A 22,409-nucleotide genomic window follows, 5' to 3' on the forward strand; every position below is an offset into this window, starting at 1 on the left:
TCTGTTTGTGTCTATCAGAGATTTAATCTTCATCCAGTCGTCCCTCATCTCAACGTCTTCTTCATTAAGACAAATTCACAGTTATCATCCAGACACTTCAAGAACAATCTCTGTTGATTCATTTAAGACTCTGTTCCTGTCTAATAAATCCCTGTGTGATCTGATCCATCTTTCTCTCTCATCATTGTGTCTGAATCTGCAAGTGACAGTAAACATCATCTCAATATGAGAGTCATGGAGGAAAGAAAACATGGAAATGAAAACATACATACTAAAGAAACCTGTAATAAATGGTAAACAACAATAACATTGTCAAAACTTGCCATTTATTAAAACAAATAACAAATGAATACAAATAAACTGAAAATCTGTAACAAGTAAAAACAGTAAATGAATGAAAAAAATAATGTGATGACATGACAAATATGTTTAACATAATAAATACAAGATAGATTTTTCATCAGGTCAACATCTCAATATAAAATGTTCATTCATAACCTTGCATAACATCCACAGAGTTATTTTTGTGAAAACCTATTTTTGAAAGTTTACTTTTATCCTAAAATGTAAAGAATGAGTGACTCTAGACTTTTGAACAGAAGTGAATGTTTGGAAGAAAACTTGCTGAAGATTTAATGAAGAATTAAGAATGAGACAGAAGAGTCATGAAGAATAAAGACATTAAAGAGAGAGATTATTTCTGAGTTTACTGAATTTATAATCACAAGATCCTGTTGTTCATGAAAATGTTTATTCTGATCTCTGTCTGTTATTCTCTCCTCACTTTATATTCAGATCAGATGTTTATCAGATCTCATGAGAGATCACTACAGATGATGAGTGGACCAGGGCTGTTATATGATTCATAACCCAAAGATAAAACAGGATATAGTTTCTTAGTGAAAGATTGATCAGTAAAAGAGTAAATATGACACATGGACTTCACATCATAAAATGAGACTCGACCCTTCTCATAATCCACAAACACCCCGATCCTCTCAGGCTTCACACTCAGAGAAAGAAGAACAAATGAATTCTCATTAGCACAATAATTCCCGGAAATCAAATCCACAGTCCAGTATCCATTCTGAGGATTCAGTCTGAACCGTCCCTTCCTCTGAGCAGATTCTCTGGTCACACCCACATACCATCTATCTGCCCCCTTCACCTGCACCTCATAATAAAAACACCCTGAAGAGAATCCTTCATTTCCAACAATACAGAGACATTCATCAAACTTGTTATTTTGTCCTGTATCTTCATTCTTCACTCCTTCTTGTTGTTGTTCTTCATATCTCACTTGTTTCCCATCATGAGACACAATGAGACGAGGATGAGCTGAATCAGCATCCAGAGTCACATTCACTGTTAAAATATGAAGAATTCTGTTTTACACATGAATGATGTCATAATGATGAGAATAATAATATTAGTTTGTGCTTTTCTAGAAACTAAAATCAATTTACAGAACAATAAACAAACATAAACACACTGAACATGAGCTGATATACAACAAAAGATCAAACTAACAGAGATAAAAACAAACAGAAGAACAAGAAAGATTCAATATGACAAGAACAACAAGAGAAACACACTTAAGTCTACATGTTCATGTTATATTTATGTCTCATATAAACTGTATTTCATCATTAAGATTCATATAAGTTGTCAGATTGTAAATGATTGTTTGTGTTGTCATCATTGTAAGTGGCGCTAGAGGTAATTCATTCACAATCAGGTTATTCAGGTGACGGGGTTTGTGGCTGTGAGCTCAGGAATCTGTAAAGCGGATCAATAATTCACTCTTCTAATGTCTCTCCTCTCAAAAGCTCAGTGATGCATGTAAGTTAAAATGTTGTGTAATCTTGGTGCTGTTCACTGTAAGGTTGGTTGTTAAGTCTCATGTCCGCATTTGTGTAGTTTATTCCAATGACTTTCAAGCTATTGGCTAACACAGGAAGCAGACAGTTTAAAGTTTGCACCCCGAGGTGAGTATTGTTTTGTTTCTTTGTTTTGTTCCATGTTTAAAAGACGTAAAACCTCATTGATGTAAAATGTCTACATTGACTGTTTCTGTAAATTGGTATGCTGTGTATTTGTACCAGGAACGTGTTAATGGAGCAAATGTTCGTTTGCAGCTTATGCTGGTTCCAGAGTAATAAAATAATACCTGTTAAGGACTCTGCTTCATATTAAGAAAGCCAAGGGCTGCTTCAATCATACAGTATCAGTCATGTGAGACAGATGATCAATACTGAGTGTGATTGTGTCATAAAACAACAAACACACAATCCTGACAGATATGAAACACTATTCAATGTCATTAAACTCTAGAAAGAGTCAAGATTGACATTATTATTACTCCAGTTGTGTTCAGATGAAGAACAGAAGACATGAACATCTAAGATGACATCAGGACGAGTGAATTATGAGTTTCATTTCATTTCTGGGTGAAATATTCCTTTAAGAATTTAAGAGTAAATCTACAGTCTTGTTCTGTTATCACAGTTTTCAGATCATAAGAATCTGACCAAACGAATCCTGATTTGAGTCTTTTATGACTCTTTGTCTCATGTGTGTATATAAGGTGACTTCACAAAAGACTCATGAAGACAGAACTTCACACACTATTGTTTTGTGTTTGTGTCTATTGGCAGGTATGAGAGACTTTGATTTGTTTTTATATATTGATGATTATTTACTGTATATGAATTGAAAGTGAATGATATTGATTGTATGACATGGTGTGTCAGTGTCTTCTTGCAAGTAAACATAAAGAAGACCAGAGATATGGTGATTGACTTTAGATCGAGTCTCTCGTCTCCTCAACAACTAGAGGAAAAGGTCAAATGGTTGAATGGGCTTGTAGTTAAAGTATCTTGTGTTCACCATTGATAACAAGTTGTGTTTTGATCCTCATGCTGAAGCAGTATGTAAGAAAGGTCAGCAATGGTCTTCAGAGGCTCTCTACTTTAATATTAGTAGGACTAACACACTCTTTTGACTATGTATTATAAATCTTATGTTGAATCTGTACTTTGCTTTTCTATCTGCTGTTGGGATGATCATGTAAATGTGAAGCATGGAGACTCATTGAATGTCATTGTCAAGAAAGGTAGTAAGATTACTGGCATTAAACAGACTGAGTTCTCTGATAGTTTTGAACGGTTTGTCTTACAGAGAGCTGAAGCTGTTATTGAAGATTGAACTCATCCACTGATCCATGAGTTTAAAATGTTTCCTTCTGGTGTATGTTATAGTTTGTCTAAACTTAAAAGTAATCGGTATAGAAACTCTTTTATTTCTTCTGCTTTTACATTTGTGAGATGTTAGAATATTGTTTTTTCTGTTTAATTTGTTTGTGTGTTTTATATGTTTACAAATTCTATGTCCTTTGAGATTATAATAAACTTTGAACGTTGATATTCTGTTAAATTATGTTTAATCTTCCTGGTAAAATAAACTGAATTCTTATTAAATTCTTCAGAGATTGTTATTTCCAGTAGATCAGATGGAGTCTGGTGTCAGGATAAGATCATAATGGGGTTTTGATTTAACATGTTGTGTGATTGTGACTAAAGTAACTATTATTATGATCTGATCAATGGACGCTCAGACTTCATCATATTAGTTTATCATGTAACTGTTGACTAACATCAGACGGACAATTTTGTGTTTGTGAGATTCATGAACACCAGCCGGCGTGAGACTGTATGTGACATCAGGTCTCTAATGAACGAATGAGCAGCCGATCACACTTACAGCTTATTTTATGTTGCTAGGTAACCACTGAAACATCTGTCCTGTCAATCAAGGATTACAGCGCGAGCGCTCTGGTTACTGTTAACTGTCATATTATCAGAACCTTTAAAGAGGTCCAAACAGAGGACACTTGATCTGACCTTCATCTGTTAACCTGCGTCAGACAACACAAGTTTCTCCTTCATCAAACAACTGTAAAGTTCTGTCACCACATCTCAAGCCCCGCTTCTCCTTTCATTCGATTGGACAATGAGAAGAAGGCGCATGACGTCAAGTGCTTTTCTGCTCAAAGTTGAGTTTTTTTCAACTTCAGGGTCAGAGCGCTCGGCCTAAAAAGTGAGTCGCAGCACACGACAAAAACATGAGGCGCCCCGTACACATAAGTAGCGCACAAAACACTCCCAGACAACTGAAAACAAGTCAAAAGAGGCACGACTAACAAAACATGTTCTGTCTGATCAGACCCTAACTCAGATTATGAGAATTTATGAATAATCAAAACTATGATCAGTATATACTCACTACAAGTCCTGTGTAGAATAACATATGTGAAGTGTTATCACTTAAAGAATTTAGAGTTTCTTTTATTTTTGTGTCTTTTCTCATTTTCATCAAAGTTATTTTCCATCACTGTTGTTTAATCTTCTGTATTGTCATCACAAGTAGTTTGAGGTCTCCAGTGGTCTCTAGTGGTCTAGTGAGACCTCTCATCTGGTTTCACAGATCTCAGTTTCTGGTCTATTTCTCATTAGATTTGTGTCTCTTTTGGTTTCTTGTCACTGTTGTCTTTAGTTTGTTTACTACGGAGCCCTTTTAGGGACATGGTGGCGGCAAAAAATGAGAGGGAAGAAAAAAATATTTTTTAAAGCTTTTGTGTTCTCTCGCAAACATTCAAACGTCCTGTTATTCCGCTCTGTACATTAACAATGGAGCGGTTCATACTAGATTCCCAGACCAATAACTTGTGAGCTAAACGTTGTTATAACACAAACAACACATTCTTATACAAGGATCAACAACCTAGTCTTCCTCAAAATGAGAATATAATGTATCTCTATATGAGCAGGCGACATGGAGCAGTCGAAAGAGACCGTCTACAAAGTGACTGTAAATCCCAAAAGCGTAATTAAAAAAATTGTCATTAATAACTTAAATGTTACACACTGTAGTCTCACCAAATTCAGATTAAACATTAACGGCCTCCTACTGAATCTAAACTGGTTTTAGTTATACTACATTATGTAGCACTGAAGTCAATTACTATTTTTAGTAGCCTAATAATCTTTGGGTTTTGCCCTTTATAGAGGATCCCTTCGGTCTTGTCTCAGCCGGCTCCGCATGGGGCTCGATTTGTGGAAAATTAAGTTCAATTTCATTGTTATCGTTACATAGAATGAGGTTCATTTGTGTTATAAGAATGTTTAGCTCACTAGTTATGAGTCCGGGAATCTGCATCTATAAACCAATGTTTAAGGAGCTAGTCTCAAACTCAGCCAGCAGAACATTAAACATGAAGTGCTCGTCCGAAATGGTTTTGCGAGATAATGCAAAAGCTTTAAAAAATATTTTTCTCTTCCCTCTCATTTTTTTCCACCACCATGTCCCTAAAAGGGCTCCGTAGTTTACTGTGAGACTGCTAACATGTATTAACACACATACAGTTGAAGTCAAAAGTTTTCATCCCACTTGCAGAATCTGTAAAATGCTGAACATTTGAAATAATGTTGGTGTAAGTTGTTATTGTTTTGTTCATAAATCTTTTTTTAGTAATGTCTTTCAGAAGCTATACACACACATATATGTTTCTCCAGAAATGAAATATACCAAAAAAACATTTTCAGAGGTTAACACACACTTGACTTTAAATGAAACGTGTTTCCTTCATGAGCATTACTGTATGTGTCTGAATGGATCTGGATCTTTTTCTGAAGATCAGTGGATAGTTTAATGACTCAAGACAAACAAGAAAACCTTCAACAACTCTGACAAAACATACAAACTGTCATTGATGGTTCAGATCACATCAACATCATACAGTATTAAGAATCAGGGACATGTGAACTTTTGATCTGGACTATTTTGAGAAATTATGTTATCATTCTTTGGTGTGAACTTTATTTCAACATTTCTTTCCTAAAATAACTTGTTCAGGGCAGGAGTGAAATAAAAAATAAACCTTCATTTTCAAAATTCATCTGATTTTTCCCAAAATGTTCTGCATTTTCCAGATTCTGTAAGAAGGATTTAAACCTTTGACTTCAACTTTAAATACTCTGCTAATATCACTTTGAACACAACAGTCCAATAGACGATTCATTTATCAGTGTTATGATAATGGACATTTTTGGTCTCATTGTCGATTATTTTAGAATTTTTTTGTTCTTTGAGAATGTTTTTTGGTCCATTAATATGTAAGGACATCATGTCTGTTTTTTGTAATTATCTCATGGAATGACTTTATATTTTCTTAGTCTTGCCAACTTTTTTTCAATAAAGTAGTTAATGTAAAATCCTTTAGATGAAATGATGACAAGCATTCTGTTACAGCCCTCAGTTATTCATCTAAGGGTGTGAAAAATGGACGAACATAAAAGAAAAAGCCGGTTTGTAATGGATAATAGATCTAAAGTACCTCTCTGAAAAAGTTAACCGGGTTATGAGCATAAATAACCGTGTTGTATTTTCTAGTAAATTAAATGGTTTCTATTGATGCAGTTGTCATCAGTTCAGTCATCTTTACATTCAGAATTTCTCAAGTCAATATTTAGTCCTGAGATTGTGTTTTGTATGATAATTTTATAATTGAATACTAAGATTACAATCCAATAGACAGTTATTAGTGCTGATGTATATCATCTGGAAGATATGAAATATTATAATGGGATTTATTGTCGTTTTCCTTTCAATTTATTTTCCATATAAAAGATTTTCTGATGTCTTTATCAAATGTATTTTCTGTACAGCTGCTGTGTCACAATGCAAAACTGTTAAAAGTGTTTTAGAAATAAATGTGAATTTAACTGATGTTTTGTGTTCTTCTCATAATCTTACAAAAGCTTCGATTTAGCACCTCATAAATATGTATAATTCCCACGAGATCACGCTGGTTTCTCAAGAACTTTCATCATACGACTCAAAAAAAAATGGTAACTGCATACTTATCCTTTAAATAAATGGTTTTGGATACTAATATAACTACTTATATTACACATAACACTACATTACACAAACCTGAATGTATGCGTTTATGCACTGAGCACCTGAATTTATTTCATTGTTTATGAATGAATTATTGTGAAACATTTACAGGATAAATCAGAGTTATGGGCATTATGATTCTTATCTCACGTCATGAGTCACGGCGTCAGTTCACATCAAGATAATACGATTTATGAGGTTTGATGGTCTGCTCAGTTAATAAAGTAACTCTGTGTCTCTATCAGGTGATGAATCAGTAAATCATGTTCACGGGTTCAGACGCTGATAAAGATCCTATAGATCACTTCACATTGACACACTGATGATTTATTTTCCTGTGACCACAAACAATCACCTGTAACAGCTGTAGATCTAAAACACTTTAATCATCTGATCAAACTTTCACTTACCTGAAGAGTTTCTTAACAGTGAAGTCACTAAAAACACACAGACAGTATTGAGTTATACAGAGTCCATAACACAATTATACTTAAGATTGAAAACACAAAAATAAAATGTTTAATAATGTATAAATTAAATGAATAAAGACATTAAAATCAATTCACCAATTTCTACAGTCCTCTTCTCTCTCTGTCTAATTAACTCATGCTCTGAAGAAAATCGAATGGAAAGAAAAAACTGAATTAAAATATAGAAAAAACATAAACATGTGCAATCATAAACAATTAAATAAGATTTCATATTTTAGTCATTATATTCACTAACTACAGGTAAAACACTATATACAGTATTTATATATATTAAATATGATCAAACACATGAATGTTACCTCTCTGTTTCCAGACAAACACACTGATCAGTATTCCAGCGATCACACTGAGAACAACAGCAACTGATATCAGAATCACTGAAGATCTCCAAGAGTGAAACATTTTACCTGGAAAACAAAACTGACTCTCACTGTATACAGTCTAAAATAACTCAATGTTTCATTATAAATATAAACAATTACACAATATTTTAGTGCAATTTTACATGTAAACTCAATTGCTATACAGATTATGTTTGTAAGGTGGTGGAAAATGTGAGAACAGAAGAACCACCAACCACCCACTGGCCCAATGGCGGAGTCCAAGTGGCATGGCGAAGGCATTCGCGCGTTCTGTCTTTCAAGCGCTCTGGGTTGTTACAGTTAACGTTATTTTAACATTGCGTAATTTATCTGACTCCATAAGATAAAAAGGAAACCTCGTTGAATGATATTATTTGTATTTGATTATTATGTGTGATAATAATCCTGCAATTTGGGTCAGTGTTCGACTATCCCGCTTTACTCTAAACCATATTCACTCATCCGATTCTCATGTCGCTTAGAGTCTCGCGCCGGCCGTTTACACGCGGATCTCACGATCACAAACTCACCAGTCTTGGTCATTGCCAGAGGTAAGAGACCAGTAACATTTAGGTGGCTGCCCCCTGCAACTCACTGCTTAAAGCACCTTTTTGGTCAGCCAAGATTATTAACACCTAATCACAAGCAACACTTATTTTCAGCCAGAGGTCATGACCACTCCACAGCGATAGATAGACCAATCTTACCTTCTCTAATGGCAGCTATATCATGCCATGGTTTCCCATGTACACTTAACTGGAATAATATTACTGTAATCAGAGTCTGAGACTTACCCTATTTAGATTGGTCAGACAACCCTTGTGTTGTTCTAAACGGAAATTCACATTAACAGCCTCTAAGATCTAAGTACACTTTATCTAATGCCAAGTTTTTAGCCGGATCTCTAAAATTCTCAGCTGGTGTGTCTTTGTCACCTAGACAGGATTCTAGTCCGTTACTAAACTGAGCGGGGATTTGCTGTAACAAGGAGGTAACGGGATACAATATAATTATTATACTGAATACATAATATAAGAACGTTTTTATAAAATTCAGAATACTGCGGAACAATTCAAACATTACATTTATTAGTCAGGTAAATGTTTCTTGCCAATTACAATTCAATTCAGAGAGTACGAAAACAAAACATCAAATCATCAAAGATTAGTCTACGAGTCTAAGACGCATACCTGACAGTAGAAAAAGATGCGATTGGAAAAAACACAGTGCTGTGTGTCTGAAGGCTCACACACAGCACCGTGGGGTTTATCATAGTAAGAATTCCCCAGAACATTTTGCCAGCTTCCCTTAAATACCCAGACCAGAATACCCTTCCTCCACACAACAACAATTTACATTGTAAAGGACTCTGTCCTGGATCTGATCAGGCCACAAATGGGCATTTGCATGAAGACATAACCTCAACAGTGAGCAGAATATATTTAAAGCCTCAAACCTATGTTACGATCTGCTCTACTGCTGTGGATATGAGACCACTGTACCAATCGCACTGAGACATTTCAAATGATATCAAATATGCATATGAAGATTCTTTGTTCTTATAAGATATGATATTTGTCAAATCCAGTTCATGGGTGAGCATTGAATTGCTCTGAGTTCAGTTGGAGAGAGATGAGAGGGGGAGAAGAGAACAGATGTAAAGGTGTGAGTTGGTAATCATCATTTATTGTTGTATGCTGTCTGAGATGGAGATGCACACCATGTTCATTGTATTGGATGAAGTTCTGTGTTTCCCGGGATGTGGTGCCCTTTTGGTGCGGACACCTTGGCACCAGCCTTACATGTTTCACAACAACAAACATGTACAAAAGATCTAAAGCTGTCTCTTAATGTCAGGAACTCTCAGATATCATCATCATCAACAGACCCCTTAAGACAGATGTACATGTTTATATAAGAGCACTCGTTTCTGTGTGGAAACAAATATTTGGCTTTAAACTGTCAAAGCAAAAGATCAAAATAACATCACTGAGACTCCTGAAACCTCTTTAACTAATGTCAGTGATTATATTGAGTTAAATGATGAATATGTTCATGTTTCTACTGCTTCAGATGATCATGAGATCATAGGAAATACAGAACAGAAATCTGTACTCACTGGATGTGATGATCTCAGCCTCCATCATGTGATGATTCATTCTGACTCTGCAGTGATATTTAGTGTCAGTGTTATATACAGTGATCTTGTGTTTCACACTGAATCCATCTGTGTCATCTCTGTGTGTGTCTGGAGATTCAGATGTTAAAGTGACTCCTTCACTGTTCAGCCACACAAGATCAGGTTCAGGATACCAGCCTTTAGATTCACACTGTAGATGAAGACCACCAGAACCATCAAACCCATCTACAGTGATGACTGGAACACTGCCTACAGCTACACAAGACAAGAATGAAACAATGTTTGTTTATTGTGTTTTCTGACAACAAACGTTTGTGAACTTATAAAACCTTTGTTCTTCTAACAACAGAAAAAACTGAGACTGTCCCCCAAAAATATGAACATGTAGGTTGTTTGTAGAAACATCTTATCACGACCATCAGTTTCATCTTAAGGTTGAGCACCCTTCAGCAGCACCAGTTTATTATTATTAACTTTATTAATATTTATGGTTTTGAAGGTATTTTGGGTCCCCTAACCCCACCCTAAATCTAAACACAACCATACAAAACACAACACAAGAGGGAAAGTTGATCAAAAAACAGTATTTAACAAAACAACTTGTGTTTCAAACCTTCTGAATTGAAGAGTCATAGACAACTTTATATGAAGATATCTGTGAATGCAGCACACGCAGTCAGATCTCTATCAAATGTTCAGACGTCATGATGCAATCGGTCACGAACGACACGAGAGTCAACAGGTTTGTTCGACAATGTTGCTTGTTGCAGTGTCACATGTATTTGAGCACAACTAATGCTATTTCACAATCACTACTGATGCATCACTTCATCTGACGGTAATTTTAAACGTGTGTTTCAAACAGAAGTTTATCAGATCTGAAGATTTACTGAGGATGGTGTTCACTTTAGCATAATTTCATAAAATTTCATTGTAATATATATTTTCATGATAACAGTATACAACGTACTGCTGCCGTCAGTAGAGAAGCTAATTCAGTAAAAGGTCCAGTACATCACATTAAGGTAAAACATGACTTTTCTTGTCATATGGGTTGGAGGACAGGTTGAGAAAGACACTAGAAACAAAATCATTATATCAGTGTTTGTTTTCAGTGGTTTTGTTCACCTTCAACAGTGACATTAACAGTGATGTCATCACTCCAGGATTCAGACTGAATGAAACACTTGTAAAGTCCTTCATCAGAGATTTGGACTCTTGAGAGTTTGAGTGATGTGTTTCCTTTCTCTAGTTCTTCTTTAAACACTTGAGTTCTTCCTCTGTACGACTGAAGCTGATCTGTGTTTATGTCTTTATGATCTTTATACAGATGAACTATTGAGTCTTTCAGATCAAGTCTGATCCACTCGACTCTCATGTTCACAGCACTGATGTTGGGTTTGATAGAACACGGCAGAATCACATCTTCACCAGATACAGTCATCACAGCTGAAGGTCCAATCACCTCGTACTCATCTGATAGAAGAGACAGAAAACATGTCTGAACTCTTACAGAATGTCATTGTGGTTTTGTGGTCTTAAAGAAACTATGAAAAGAATCATCTTTACTGCTTGTTTTCTTTGTATGAAAAATATCTGTTTTAACACTGTTTGACTCATCATAATGACTTAAGATGTTAAACACTACAGATTGTTATAATGTGTGTATTATCACCTGCTCCTGAATCTGTTATTCCAGCAAAAACCAGCAGAATCACACAAATGAACTCCATCACTCCAAAACACAGCTGCTCAAAGACCTTATACAACAAACAATGTTTACACAAATACAACAATAAACCTTTATACATAATCACATTCACATACAATAAAACTGATCAAAATGTTAATGATTTGTATGAATATGAAATATTTCCTTGCAGGAAAACATGGATCACTGAGATGAGGCTTAAATAAAATGGTGTTAGTCAATAATAACCTTAGTCATCAACTAACTTATTTATGTTTATTCATTTATTGACACTGTTAGATTCTCATCATCATCCAGTGTGACATTCAGCAGCAGTGACTTCTTTCTGTAATGCTTCATGTTTTTCTCAACACTGATCACACGATCACAAAAACATGTGCAGTCATTCAAATATGAACATCATTTGTAATATGAATTCAATTCTTAATATGAATTTATTCAGAGATAGTAAGATCCCCTTCGATGAATATTTTGAGGAAAGAATGATCGACGGCTTCATGTCAGTGAGGATACACAAGATCAGAAAAAGACGCCACGTTTAAGATAGAAAAGATTGTGAAGTTGAACATAATCACACTGCACAGATCTGTGTTGTTTATTAATGTCATTTTCATTTAATCTGTTTCTTACCTTCAGCTCAACATTTGATGTGTTTACAATCGTCTGAAGTGTGAGAATAAATTCTGTCGATGAGAGTTTTGGTGAAGATTAAACAGGAACACTTTTATTTTCACTTTCTCTTCTCACCTGAAGTGTTCACGGCTCCTCCTTCACTATTCATCTACTGTAACAAACAGGAAACTGAAAAGAATTACATGACTGACATCTCCTGACAGAAGCAGATACTCATACTCTTAATGTTTCAGTGCTCAGTGTGTTATACGACTATAAAATAATGAAGCAAACTAAAACTGGATTTTTGGCTAGCAGCTGGTGAGATTAAATGGAGGAAACACAGACACATACAGTAAGTTTTGACTCAATATATCAAAAACACATTTTAAAAGAAGAAAGGACAATTGAATAAATAAGATCTGGAAGTACTTCTGAGACAGTGTTGTTATGCACAAAGATCAGCCATCAAGAGTCACTTATGAAAACTTCTGTGTGTCTGGATGAATCATTGTTGTGTAGTTGTGTTAAATAACAGGACGGACAAACAAACCAAACAGATGAGAAGTCATTCAGTAATATGTGATTTGATAAAATGGTTTTCCAGTAAATCAATATCAGATCTTATGTTTAGTATTAAAAGGTACAAATCTTCCAACCCATACTTATTGTGAACATATTGTGTCTGTAATCTTCACGTCCAGTGCAGAAGTTACACTTCATATAAAAGTTTCATTTGACACTTCATGACACACTTTAAGATGAATCACAGAATGAAACCATCATTCAGATCTCATTAGATTAGAAAGATGCTGCAGCTCCAATGTTATATTTTCAGCTACTTTTGTAGGTTCTTGACTATGAAGACAAGAGATAAATTACAGTTTTTCTCGATTGCTAACACACAATTCATGAAACAATTCACCATTTTCTGACAATTATAAACACATTCTCAGAACAAAACACCAACTTGTACAAACCCCACACACAAACAACCTCAATATGCAAAGGTTTGACCATGTTCTCATTGAGAAAACACAAACACACAATAAAATAAACTGCAGAGTCAAGATGTAAACTCAAATATCACACATTTATCCATCAGTAAACATTCAGTAGTAAAACTGATGACACACACATCAGAATCTCAGGATCATATCAATATGAGCACAGGTGCGTTCTAGAATCATCTACTGGGCTTTATAATACTGACTGTAATCATACAGTAAAATATCTCTGATCGTTTTGGTCGGCTTGTCTTCCAATAGGACTGCAATGCAAACTTAATTTGATGTTCACATGACTTTACAGTTTTTCTCAATTGTTTACACACATTTTCTGAAAGCATGCCTCATATTCTCAGAACTCTACACACAAATCCAAAAAAACACACACAATGGCTAAAACCCCTCAATTCTCCTGCAAAATGAAACTTTACATTCAAAACAATGTTATTTCTTCTCAAAATGGGAGTTTGTTTTCAAATGACACACAGAAACCATCATATGTATAGACATTTATAAGAACCAGCTGAACACTGATGTGCTCAATGTAAAACACTATGATGAATGTAAAACACTTCTTCTCCATTCAACATAATGACTTAGCCCTTCTTTTGGTATAGTGTTACACTTACTGCAGACAGTACAAACATAAGTGTGTTGTAAAATATTGAGAATATTGTTTTTATACTCAGAACACACAAATACACGGTAAAATTGTATTTTATTTGTCCCGCAAAAACAATGTACACAGTTCGTCCCATTCCCGACCAACATAAAGTTGCACACACACTACATACAAAACAACAGAAGAATTTACTGTATACAGTGTTGAGAGTATGCATCAATTGTGGGACTCACTTGCACATAGTTATATCGCAATTCTTTGTCTCTTTATGAATTGCATTCAAATGGCACCCTGTAGACCTGCTTCATCCTGAGATGATTTCTGCGCAAGACATGGTCCATATGATTGATGCTACAGTGTACCTACTCAAATGTGACTGTTCTCTTCGCCCAGCCTCCCTCATTGTTAGACCATGGTTGACCACATGATCAACCAAAGTGGCTCGGATCTCATCAGAGATTACGGTCATTGGCCTTCTTCATCCTCGTACTTGTACTCCCCGTCCTCCTCCTCTTACTCTTACTCCTCAGGCTCTGACTCTGTTTCCAATGTTGGTATCCATTGCTCCAAAACAGAAGAGCGCACATATTGCCCTTTTATGCTAAAGCTCTGATTGCTAATTGTAAATCTGTGTGACGGGTGTTTGCCCTTGTGATAAGTCAGTGTGCATATTTGAATGGCAGTGTGTTCCTTATGAAAACAAGATATTTTCTGCATGAAAATTGTGCCAAAAGCAGAGAATTGTGTGTAGTGTTTTGAAAAAAGTGTGTTTTAGAACTGCAATTTGAGTGTAAAGAAGGAACTGTGCTTGTAGTTTAGCAGAATTGGTTCATGGGGTTGGTGAATTAGTTACATGTTGTGGTCATTGTGTCTCAAGTACCAGAATTTGTGTGTAAACAATTGAGAAAAACTGTAAATGGCCCTGCGATGGGTTGGCACTCCATCCAGGGTGTATCCTGCCTTGATGCCCGATGACTCCTGAGATAGGCGCAGGCTCCCCGTGACCCGAGGTAGTTCGGATAAGCGGTAGAAAATGGAATGGAATTCATTACACAATAGTTTATGGTTCAACGCTTGTGAACTAAACTTTTGACTTTTCCATGTTGTGTTCAGATGGCGGTCAAAAATCAAATTCAAGATTAACTTTTTTGTCTTTATTTGAACAGAGAGGACAGGAGGTGAAGTGGGAGAGAGAAGGGAGTGGGGTCAGGAATGGATCTCGATTTGGGACTCAAACTCGGGTCGTCTGAGGCCAAACTGTGTCACATGTTGGAGCACTAACCACAAGTCCATCGGCTCTGACACGGGTCACAAATATTAAAAGCATTTTGAGCTGTCGGCTGTTTGTACTGTATGATGTCCCACATAACAATTTTGTGTTGGCCCAGCTCCGGCCCACATACAACATTGAATGACGGCCCTAGGGTGGCCCAGATCCAAATTACAGACCATGACCAGATATGGGCCGCAACTGGTCCGAGCCTCCGCCAATTAATAAGCCATAACTGGCCCTGAACTGGGCCAGAGTAGGTTTTAATACTGGGTGCCGTATCGTAGCCACAAGTAAACCAGATCAATGCCGGCTTTTAAAAAGAGACCCCCAAATTTAGCCATAGTACAGCCTATGATTGCCAAAATCATGTGAAAAAATAACTTCCAATACCTGAATTATGTTTTTCAATAAACATTTTTTATTTACAAATAAAAATAAAGTGAATACGTTGTGTTGAACATATTTTTATGTAAAACGGAAACCTTTAGACTTTAAATGAACAGTACCTTAACACTTGAAAAAATGAAACCGAATACGGACTAAATGAAAACGTTATAAACCAAAGAAAGACAAAATTAAACTTTATAAACAACATAAAACATAACTGCGTGTGTGCACATGAATAGGAAATGAATGTATTTCGAATGTGTTCGCACGCATAAGCTATTGAGGCTCTAAATGAGAGGCACAGCTATTTATCATCTCCTTTCTCTTCAGCCGTTCTCTTCTTCCTCCATCCCTATCCGGAGCAAGCTGAAGCCATCTCTGGATATGACCGTTTGCCTCCTGCTTGGTGGCATGGCGTGTTAGGGAATTTTTCTCACCGCAGCTGAAAGACATACATAATTATTAAATATAGTTTTGGTAATTAAAAAAAAATGTTTTCAGTTCATCGTTTAAAAAATGTTTAAGTGTGGAAACTATGGTGTAAATAAAATAACAGATAATGCACATTAAGTAAACGCAATAAATGGTGTAAAAAATTTTTTGATCATATTATTTAAATACTTAAACAATCCCTAATGTACTTTTTTAGATAACAATTAAAATGAACATAACCTATAAACAGAATTATTTAATCTTAAGAAATAATTAAAGGGATTAATCCACCTGTAGTTGTTCCAAGCATGTATACATTTCTTTGTTCTGTTGAACAGAAAGAGAGATATTTTGGAATAATGTTAGCAACCAGCTGTTCTGAAGCACCATTGACTGACATAGTAGGAAAAATGTAAAATGTAGTCAAAAGTTTCCCAGAACTGTTTGTTTTCCTACATTACTCAAAATATCTTTTGTGTTCAACAGAACCAAAAAATGAAATGTTTTTCCTACTACGGTGCTTCAGAACTGTTGGTTGTTAACATTATTCCAAAATATCTCTCTTTGTGTTCAACCGAATGAAGACGTTTATACATGTTTGAAACAACTAGAGGGTGAGTAAATCAGACAGAACTTTCATTTTAAATGTCCATTACAATTTGTGACCCTGTCTGTGAAATCTAATTCTGAGAGAATGAGTATCAAAGTGTGATTTCAGTCATTCATTTCAATATGATTTAGATCTTTGACATGGCCTTAGTCAGTCAATATTATGTTATGATTTTAGGTCCAAAACAACTTCAGCTGGGTTTTCAAAGGCAGGGTCACATGTTGTTTTACAAAAACAATTTAAAGGATTAATGCAATTTATACACAATGAGTACAGAGCACAGTGCTCTCGATTAGTGATGATATTAAGCAGAAGAGCTGCAAATAAGTTTTTCATTGAAAACTTATTAAAATCCATATAAAACCAAGCACACAATCTCATATTTATTAAAGATATTTTGTAGAGATATAAATATAAACTTACAAGTGTCAAGAAAAAGTTGAGGATTTAGTGGTCCTTTTGGGTCATGGCCAATGTTCCTCCTCTGAAATGGGTCAGCAGCTTATCTGTAGCTGGACTGGAGGAGTTCGGTCTCGCTGATGGTGGATTGGAGGACTTCTGCCAAATTAATAAAAAAATTTGGTCAAATATTAAGTGAATAATCCCATGTCAAAGATGTATATCATAAAGATGCAAACAAATTTTATAGCTCATATAATCTCAGAAGTAGATTTTCATTAACAGTTTAGCCATTCCAGAATATAATGTGTTTAAGGATCCCTAATTAGTGATGTCTAAAACAATAAAGGACATTAATGAGTGACATTCACTTATATATAACATGCAGACACTTGAGCAGTTACAAATTAAGAGATTTATACATTTATAATCAGATACATTTTGAAATTATTGTATGTGTTATTTCACGTGAATACATTTTTAAATGAATATTTATCATGATTATATTGTATAAATCCTGACAAACAAGTAATACATTTTTAAACTATATAGTAAAACAAAGGTTAAACGTTTTAAATCAATAAATTTAGTTGTTACAAATGCCCCTATGCAGGCTGATTACATTAATATTTGTAAGCATAAATAATAGAAAAACATTGATCCTGTTGCATATTAAAATATCAGATGCAAAACCCTCTAAGAAATCCTCAGTCAACCTACGTTACTCAAATAATTTTGCTTCAAACCCCACTAAATAACACACTTTGGCCCTGAAAATACACGGAGGATTCAGATAAAATTACTCGTTTAAGAAAATTGTTCCTATTAAGAACAACAGCACCGACCACACTTACCTAAAAACAGCCGTTGAAGAAGAGACGAGAAGAATCCTGGGCGGGAATATAGTTTTCGAATCCAAAGTATCCCGTGAACCTGACTCAAATCAACCAATCAGATGACGCGAGAAGCTGTCGTGATCATGTTAATCGCGCCAAAACAATTAAGCAGCCAATGGATGAACTGATCCAGATGCAAACTGGTTGAAAACTTGGTGGGAGGAGTCGGAGTTCTGCGCACGCGCATAGACTGCACATTTGATTTAATTGCCAACTGCCACCGATTCGTCTGAGGTAAGCAATGTTTTTTGAGTTTACACAGTTCCTTATACTAAAATATAAAATAAGAACCAACTTGTTGTTGTTATACTGTTTTGGGTTTTGAAACGTTCTTGCATTATAATCTTGTAATTTATTGTCGTGATAGCACACGGTCTGTCTGATGTGAAAAATGTTGAAGCCGTTTTAATTGTTTAAAACGGCCACATGCAGCATCGATAAAATGTAAAGCATAATGTAAGATAGGCGTTTGGCTATTTCAATTGAAGATAAAACCACCAATATTTTGCTCGAGGTAGATGCGATGGTGTATTACAGCAAATAGCAAACAATTACTAAATCTTGTTATTTTAACAAGGCCTATACGGCAATCATTGTTAGTTTTCTACATCGGTATTTCAGTCAATTTGTGGCAAGAACGCAAACGATTGTTGCTAAGCAAGGTGTGAACGTTAAGCATTATGAAATGAGTGTTGTTTAACCAAAACCAAGTGCACTGCTGGCCAAGCGCTCTCGTACTTACAAATCGTACTTACTTAATAAACGCAAAGGTTGAGCATATACTTGTTCACAATCATCTCTATGTTGCCAGGTTTTCTGTTTGTACCTGGAACTTAGAACAACACTTGAGCTCATAAATGTAAATAAAACGTTTATTTGTTAAAAAGCAGCAAAAAGTAAGTAATGAAATAAGAACAAAAAATAATTAGAAAAGAGACAAATGATGTAAACAGTATGTTATATCTAGATCTGAAAGTTATTTAAAAGTTCATTAATTAAACTAGTAAATAAAATATCTTAGAAGTTGAACTTTATATTCACTGTAATTAAATGTACAGGCTGTTATAAACACAGGCAGTCTCTGTTGTGCTTAACACATGCCTTCGCAGAGTGTTGTTGAATTCTTATAATTTCAGACTATGATTGAATGTAAAAAACAATATTAATCTAATCTTTAATGGTTTCAGGTTGTGTCTGAACATCCCCTTTATCAGAGTGTTGTGGTGCACTTGCATTGCATACCGTGCTGTTCCTGTACCACTGTAGGTGAGGAAGATATAAAAAATCCTTCAAATGCTAATGTTGTTCCGCCAACAACCTTCTGACAATAGTTGTGTGTTTCAAAAGTTTTTCCAGCACATGTGCTGTGTATAAATGTTCTAATCTGTTAACATGGTTGCTGAAAAACAATATGTGACTACAGGAACTATTGGAATTCAAACTATTAGAAGCTTATGTTACCAGATGTCCCAATGTGTGTACCGTGATGTCATCAACAACTAGTTGTTCAGTTTTGTTCCATACACACTGATTGGATATTTTATTCAGGTGGAATATTTTACAAAGAGAATTGTTGTGTTGTTGTACAATAATGTGAATATTATTGCAACATGAGTTTGTGAGTGAATGTATTTGTAATGGGTATGAATTGTTTGATTTTTCTTGCAGGTCTTTTTTTTTCTGTGAGACCCAGCTGAAGATATCAAGAGCTCAGATGTTTGCCTACAGTTCATTACACTGACTTCTTTGATGTTCCCTGAAAGACTGACTACTACCATTTCATTAAGCTAAACCGAGAACCTGTGACAGTTTGTTGAGTTTGAATTTAAAGTCACACATGTGAATCAGTAAATTTAAGGTTTTGTCATGAGCTGCTGTTTTCTATTTGTCTTTCACAACATCAGTTTTACCTTTTCAAAGTCTTGCAGTTTGTGTTTACATTGTGTGAGTATATTTTTTATTGTTTCAATGTTTGTTATACAAAGTAAAAAAATTATTTGGCTATTAAACATATTGTTGTGGGCCTATTATTCATTGTTATGTGTATTTCACAAATTAACATTTACATTTGTCATTTGGCAGACGCTTTTATCCAAAGCGACTTACAGTGCACTTATTACAGGGACAATCCCCCTGGAGCAACATGGAGTAAAGTGTCTTGCTCAAGGACACACTGGTGGTGGCTGCTGGGATCAAACCAGCAACCTTTGATTTACCAGTTCAGTGGTTCAACCCAGTAGACCACCATCTCCCCTATATACTTATATATTTGCTCCATTAAATAGTCTAAAATATGTGCAAGGGTTTTTTAAGGCCAGGTTACTTTAAAAAATAGTCTGCCTGAAGTACTTTGAATAGACAGAGTGCTGGTTTACTTGATATTTCAACATCCCAGTAGAACAGGCTAAACTGAGTTAACCAAGTCTGCCTGTAACCTATAGCCAAAATGTACAAGGTAAAACATGTTTAAATGTAACAGTAAATGTAGCAATAATTGTGAATTACACAATGTCAAATGTGGACTACAATCGCTAGACTGATCTGGGCCACAGACCTAATATCAACAATTGGTCCAACACCTCCGTCCACAATCGGCCCAATTATTGTTTGCCGTGATGGACCCAGTACCATCACTGCCGCACATGGCCCACACTCGGCTGACTTGTTGTATGCCAGTGCCGGCAGTGCGCCAGCAGTGCCATTCTGAGGCCACATTCGGGCCGAATCTGTCTGCTATGTGGGTCTGACATTATCACTACACAAGGAAACAAACAAACATTACGGACAACAACTTATAAGCAGTGAAGCAAGTTTTACGTTGTTAACATTTAGATTACATTTAGGCATTTGGCAGACGCTTTTATCCAGAGTGACTTACATTGCTTTATCCTATACATGTATACATAGATATAAATGTTTCTTTCTTCTGTTTAACACAAAAGAGGATATTTTGAAAAATGTTGGTAATCACCTATTCAGACACCATGCAGCACCCATTGACTTTCATAGTCTATATTTTTTTCTGCCAACTGTCTGATTACCAACATTTTTCAAAATATCTTCTTTTGTGTTAAACAGAAGAAAGAAACTCATACAGTTTTGGGACAACATGAGGGTAAGGAAATTATAACAATTTTCATTTTTGGGTGAACTATACCTTTAAGAAAAGCAACTGCCTTTCCTTGGTAGGTGACTCGGATCCAGGTCACAGGCCACGGAAGCCCGAATGGTTCAAAAACGTTAGTGATTCGCAATCGCAACACAGACGGGGTGAATTTATGAATGAAAGTTCTGTCACAAAACGATGTTGTTACGTATCCTCACGTTTTTTTAAGTGGGTATACGGTAATCCTTTGACTTTCCTAGTGGGTATACGGCGTATACCTGCGTATCACGTAGACTACACCACTGTGTGTAAGTCACCACACATTGAAACAAATCATCATTGAAACATGTCAGCAGCTCAACTGTTATCTAGACTTGACAAACATTTTCACTTTCAGTAACACAGTGTTAAATGAAAGCCTGTGCATAACACATCAATGAAATGAAAACATGTAAATTGCTTAAATCAGAATGATAACATTAAATTCAATATCAGAAGAAATATCTAACAATTATGCTATTAACAAAAATGTTTTTTTGTCATGATTGTGGGGCAGTTTCTCATATCAATACATGAGTGTCCAATCACAATAGAAGAATGGTTAGATGAGGATTGGATGGATGTGTGGATGTCGATTAACAGAAGCATATACAAAATCCATCATTAGGATAAATCTTTAACGGAGAAGCCTTGTTACATTTGGACTCCTGTGACTTTTGGTGTAGTTGTGTAAGAACAATGTGGTCTGGAAACAAACTTTGTGTTCATTTGTAGCAGAAATGATTTATATAACTGAAATAACTAACCTCCATCAATGTTATTTTGCTCAGCTTCAACTCTGAGATCAACAGTGATGTCATCACTCCAGGATTCAGACTGAATGAAACACTTGTAAAGTCCTTCATCAGAGATTTGGACTCTTGAGAGTTTGAGTGATGTGTTTCCTTTCTCTAGTTCTTCTTTAAACACTTGAGTTCTTCCTCTGTACGACTGAAGCTGATCTGTGTTTATGTCTTTATGATCTTCATACAGATGAACTGTTGAGTCTTTCAGATCAAGTCTGAACCACTGGACTCTCATGTTCACAGCACTGATGTTGGGTTTGATAGAACACGGCAGAATCACATCTTCACCAGATACAGTCATCACAGGAGCTGAAGGTCCAATCACCTCGTACTCATCTGATATGAGATTAATATAAATTATTGATTCAATTTGACACAAACATGTCATTTGTCACAACACAGTTATACTGAATTCTGCTGATGATCGGGAGTCCTGCTCTCTAAAGAGACACTTCAAGTATTGGACACTTCAGATTAATAATTCATTTTTGATGCAAACATGAATCCAACATTGTTTTATGAATTATTACAGGATCCCTCTCATATTTTACGCATA

General features: G+C 35.5%; 1 protein-coding gene and 2 long non-coding RNA genes across 3 annotated transcripts; 1 reads left to right on the plus strand and 2 right to left on the minus strand.

Moving 5' to 3' along the window:
• Positions 1 to 525: 525 nt before the first annotated feature.
• Positions 526 to 12,427, minus strand: LOC130426097 (butyrophilin subfamily 1 member A1-like). The gene is made up of 8 exons (XM_056752643.1): positions 12,295 to 12,427; positions 11,629 to 11,713; positions 11,082 to 11,429; positions 9,933 to 10,208; positions 7,751 to 7,858; positions 7,527 to 7,571; positions 7,371 to 7,397; positions 526 to 1,365 (listed from the first exon to the last, which is right to left on the minus strand). Exons 2-8 carry the CDS (start codon positions 11,684 to 11,686, stop codon positions 815 to 817), a joined length of 1,413 nt encoding a protein of 470 aa, XP_056608621.1. The 5' UTR covers positions 11,687 to 11,713; positions 12,295 to 12,427; the 3' UTR covers positions 526 to 814.
• A 3,402-nt stretch (positions 12,428 to 15,829) lies between these two features.
• Positions 15,830 to 17,935, minus strand: LOC130426100 (uncharacterized). The gene is made up of 3 exons (XR_008907146.1): positions 17,861 to 17,935; positions 17,031 to 17,165; positions 15,830 to 16,007 (listed from the first exon to the last, which is right to left on the minus strand). It is a non-coding gene; the product is annotated as an uncharacterized LOC130426100 (long non-coding RNA).
• Positions 17,936 to 18,112: 177 nt separating this feature from the next.
• Positions 18,113 to 19,812, plus strand: LOC130426101 (uncharacterized). Its single transcript, XR_008907147.1, has 3 exons — positions 18,113 to 18,136; positions 19,090 to 19,168; positions 19,571 to 19,812. It is a non-coding gene; the product is annotated as an uncharacterized LOC130426101 (long non-coding RNA).
• Positions 19,813 to 22,409: the final 2,597 nt, after the last annotated feature.

This window comes from Triplophysa dalaica, chromosome 7, assembly GCF_015846415.1.
Source record: "Triplophysa dalaica isolate WHDGS20190420 chromosome 7, ASM1584641v1, whole genome shotgun sequence".
In the NCBI taxonomy this organism is placed as follows: Eukaryota; Metazoa; Chordata; class Actinopteri; order Cypriniformes; family Nemacheilidae; genus Triplophysa; species Triplophysa dalaica.